Genomic DNA, 4,976 nt, shown 5'->3' on the forward strand with positions numbered 1-4,976 from the left:
TATTCAGTCGTTTACAAACTATCTAGCTTCGTTCCTATTGGCTAAAACTCAGCCAAAGGGAAACACTGACCTGTGAGAATCAGCGCTCTTTTCCTTGTGCTAGAGCCGTGATTGGGTGAGCAATCACTAGGGTAGGGTTGCGACATGAAGAATATGCAGAACATGCAGGTATAAAGCGGCCACTGTCTCGGCCTGTCAGAGTTGATAGACTAGGCGATAGAGTTTGGGAGAAATAGGCGAAGACAAAAGGCGTGAACACAGGCGAGGGAAAAGCACCACTTGACAATATGCAAGCACTACATTTGCAGTGAGCGATAGAAAGCGGTACAGCAGCCAAAGTCCCTCTCCAAGAAGTTGGATGACTCCGAAGAAACTCCAGAATTTGCTTTCGCCATCCAGAAATGCCTCGATTTTGGCCTAACATATCTTCGTGTTACCATGAGTTTTCGTCCAGTTCCCGCATTCCCCGGATAATTTCGAGCCAGTGCAGGCGCAAATTATAGTTTACGCGGGTTTCCGAAGCCGTCCACTTGTGCACCAGTCAGGATGAAATTCAAAATATTTATATTGCGTATTATGATCCATTCAATACTAAGCTCAAGGTTTATCCCAACAGTTCAGGAAATAGATCCACCCAGAAAGTCGTTCCGTATTATTATTGCATAGAAATCACACATACTTCGAAGTATCACCTAACTGTAAAGTAATGGTCGGAGGCTCGAGCCTTGTGTCAACAGAAACGTTAGCATACTAGTACAGTATGACTGTTGCTCATTCAACGTCTCTCATGCAGTCTTGTGCACAATTGCCGTATCTGTTCATGTCCCTGCTCGTCCCTTTGAACGTCCCCCTGGACATCCCTTTACAGTTAAGCCCGTGCATCTTTCAACTCGATAACATTGGTAATGCAACCATAGTCAATACTGGTACTAGTTAGCATTCACATCACTTGCATGCTTGAAATTGAACAATTGAAGTTACTATTACAACAAACACCTCTCGTTCAAGCGCTGAGGTGTCATTTTCGGATTGGTGAACAAGGGATGAGAGTGCTGACATACTTGGTCATCCACGACGGATGCACCACCTGTCTGAAAGTCGAGGACAACCAGCGAGTATGGGACGTAAAGAAGATGATCAAGTACGACAACCCCTTTTCGATTGGAGCCAAGGATATTGACCTTTACCTCGCGAAGACGAAAGACGGCAAGTGGTTGGCGATGGAAGGCGACGCGGTGGAGATGCTGAAGACACGACTGGTTCAAGAAACCATCAAGGACATCATGCAGCAAGGCACCGCAATGGATTCGACCAAAACAGTCGGCGACGCGGCATTCGGCTTCCCAACCAACCTTACCGCAGGTGAGATCCACGTGTTGGTGATCGTTCCGACGTGGCGCGCGGCAGAGTTTGTTGTGAACGATGTTCGATTTCCAGTGACGAAACGCATGGGCCTGTATCCTCCGGCGTTGGTGGCGTTTTGGAAGGCTCTTCAGGACTATTCAACTCTGGTCGTGGCGGATGCAATTCTCGAGCTGCCCGTAGGAGCATTCCTGCTGGGGTACCCCGCGCTCGGCTTGAAAGTGTATATTCGGCCTTGCTACCCCCCACTGTGGAAGGTCTGTTGGAAGCTGATCCAGGACCCTAAGTCCCCGCACCTCGTGATCCTCGGCAACCCAGGCATTGGCAAGACATTTTTTGGCATTTTCATCTTGCTTCAACTGGCTCGTGAGAACAAGACGGTGGTGTACGAGAGCGGGGCCTCGATGTGTCGCTACTTGTTCTCTGGTGACACCGTGGTCGAGGGAACCCAAAATGACTTCGTGGCCTTCCTCCGCTTGCCAACGACGTACTACATTGTGGACGCCGTCAAGCCTCAGAAGTGCCAAGCAATGACGATCCTACTGACGTCGCCGAGACACGAGGTTTGGTTCTCATTCAACAACGACAACTGTGACTTCCGCTACATGCCTGTTTGGACCTTGGACGAGATTTTGTCGTGCCGTAAGCTGCTGTATCCGGATCTTGACGTGAACATGGTCACAGATTGCTTCCATCGCTGGGGTGGTGTCCCTCGCTACGTTTTGGAGAATATGCTCAGGGACACACACCAGTCGTTGCTTGAACGAGCACTTGGCATGGTGAACTGCGACTGGGTGGTGAATGCGATCGGAGAGCTAGACGCCATGTTTGAAGCGTCGCATCGTCTGCTCCACTACGACGTCAACGAGAAAACGTTCATCAACAAGCACGTCGTCTTTGCCTCGCCTTATGTCCAGGACGTGGTGTACAGGCGTCTGTGCAAAGACGACCATGACAAACTTGTGAAGTTCTTGGCTGCATCGGAGGGCATTGACCAACTTGGCGTGGTACGCGGTATCGTCTTTGAACGATACGTGCATGCCGTATTGCCGCGCGGTGGGCGCTTTCGCATTCGGCGCCTTATGCCAGAAGGAGGGAGTGGTGACGCCAACAACGTGGATCAAGATGACAAAGGCGGCGAGGACGAGGAGAAGTCCGATGACGGGGCGGTGGACACAGAAGGTGATCTTGGAGCCGAAGTGATGAACAAGGGCGAAGGGATTGCGTTTGTGTCGTGGGACATCAACGAAGCGCGAGGCATCGTCGAGATACCTCCACAGCAAACGGTCATGTTCGATAAGGACAACGAAGTGGCCTCTGCTCCAAGCGGCGTCTACTTGCGTCCGAAAAACAAGAATTACCCATCAGTGGACGCTATCGTCAAGCCCGACATCTTGCTCCAGGTTACTGTTGGGGCCACACACCCGTGCAAGCAACGAGGTCTGGACAGCGCCATAAAACTCCTTGCAACTCCTGAACAACCAAAATTGGTCTTCGTGCTTCCTCCAGATCGATTCGACGACTTCAAACACCAACGGTATGTCACGGTAGATGGTAGGACCACGACGAACCCATTCTTGACCTTACGCAACATCAAGCAATATGCAATGGAAGTTACGCTAGCAGTGCCACGCGAAGTGACGCATACGAGTACCGACGGGACCAACAAGGGAGTCAAGCGACCTCGTCAGAATGAATGAGTCATCAATTATGACTGGATGCATGTGATAATAATGCAACATTGTTTTCTTGCATTTACTGTTCATGGTGGATGCACAATTTCATCTAACGTTACTGTAAAGTAACGTTAGAGCAAACGATTAAATATTAGTTAATAGTACTAGTACATACTACTACCATACCAGTTACTTCAAGTACGATTTTTGTCAACAGCAATAAATGTAAAGAAATCAATGTTTCCAACCAAATGTCCACACCCACTTCTCATCACGACTACCGCTTTACACGTATGCTGGGATCAGTTGGCGGCTTGTACTGCTGGAATAACTCGCACGGCATATTGCTGAATGACGCTCTTGGAAATTCCTTTGTCTTGTTCATCGTCTTCTGTCTCGGCCTCCTGTTGATAGCATAGCCACTAAGTGCAAGCACGAAGTAGAGTCATGATGTGGGAGGGCTTCCAAGCAGGTTCAAAGCGTCGTCCAGATCCATTTGCTTGTACGGACGTTTGGCATGGTGATGTATTCGGCTCGAATTACTGAGACGGAAACGAGTAGACCTGTGGCGTCTGCTCCTTGCCGTCCATTGGTCGGTACTTTTGGTGGTTGGAGTACCATATAGATTGGTAGAGTGTATCGACCCCTTTATCGGGTCTGAGAGTTTAGGTAGTTTGAGTGGCTGTTATCGGCCGAGCCTCTGTTCGACTCCCCGTGCCTGAGTGTGGGTAGCCGAATGTTGGTCACGAACGACATTTGAAGAGTGTGAAATATGACCTGGATCGGAGCGGCATATGTTCCGAGCTGATGGTACACTGTGCGATGCATGACTTTGTAGAGAGTAGTGAAGTGATAGGAGGGAACTGACTGACTGACTGGATAATGAAGTTACTTTTGGATTTGTCATCGAGGTCACCGTTGTGAACACGGTAGTCGTCGGTTGCGAACACCGGCGCAAGACAACAAGGAATTCTTTAGCTGTCTTACAGACACGCTAGCGACTGAACGCATGGAGTTTCCCGGAACAGGAAATGAGCATGCCTTGGACGTGGAGCTACCTGTTAGCGACCACGGGGACTCTGTCCGAGCTCGATCCCGGTCGGATCGCTCGAGGAGTCCTGCGGCCCGTGCACCAAGCGTGGACCGCTTTGAAGACCGTGGATGGCCCCGGACCAGTGCGACTGCGCGGCGGCTGTTCCGGTCACCACAAGGAAGGCGACAACCGGTGGCGGTTGATGAGGCCTGGAGTTACGGGAGACCGGCGACGTTTGCGGCTCCCGGGTTTGGCGGTACATCCGGGACGGCGCCCGGACCTACGCTGGACAAGGAAGATGTGGATATGGGACAGAACGACGTGCACCTGCACAACGCCCCGGCCCTCCCGAAGAACCCGACGTTCAAGGGATCCACCAAGGAAGAACGACGCGTTTTTATGGCCGCCTACAATCTGTATATCAGCCAGACGAATGCGCTGACTGCCAACGGGGTCCGACCGTTCATTATGCCCGTGAGGGCGTGTATCGAGCCTGCGACGAAGCAACGTATTGCCGAATGGGACATGGGAAAGGATCCCGATGACGTGTCCGAGGGCGAATGGATTGCGTGGTTCAAGCAAGGTTTCGACGTCGATCCCCGGGCTCTGGACACCCTGAAGAAGCGGATCAAATCTGCTGTTGTTTTTGATATGTCGGTCCCGGACGCGGATTCCCGGATCGGACGTATGCTCGTGGTGACCATGTCTCGAGCAAGGGGTAGGTCCAAGAATCAAGTAAAACGAGCTAGAATTGAGCCTATGGCACTCGATTATGTAGGTTCAGATTAGACGTGAAAGGTATGCGATGTAGGTTGTTCGGTTGCCCCTGGGCCAGCCATGTCATGTGGACGCTACCACTCGACCACCCCGTGGTGACCATGTCTCGAGCAAGGGGTAGGTCCAAG

The 4,976-nt window shown here is 51.2% G+C and overlaps 1 protein-coding gene across 1 annotated transcript; it reads left to right on the forward strand.

Annotated features, from left to right (window-relative positions):
- Positions 1–1,043: 1,043 nt before the first annotated feature.
- Positions 1,044–3,088, forward strand: H257_18579 (hypothetical protein; the record flags this gene model as incomplete). The annotated part of the gene is made up of 1 exon (XM_009847672.1): positions 1,044–3,088. One exon carries the CDS (start codon positions 1,044–1,046, stop codon positions 3,060–3,062), a length of 2,019 nt encoding a protein of 672 aa, XP_009845974.1. The 3' UTR covers positions 3,063–3,088.
- Between the last annotated feature and the right edge of the window lie 1,888 nt (positions 3,089–4,976).

The sequence above is a fragment of the Aphanomyces astaci genome (genome assembly GCF_000520075.1).
Source record: "Aphanomyces astaci strain APO3 unplaced genomic scaffold supercont1.180, whole genome shotgun sequence".
Taxonomy (NCBI): Eukaryota; Oomycota; class Saprolegniomycetes; order Saprolegniales; family Verrucalvaceae; genus Aphanomyces; species Aphanomyces astaci.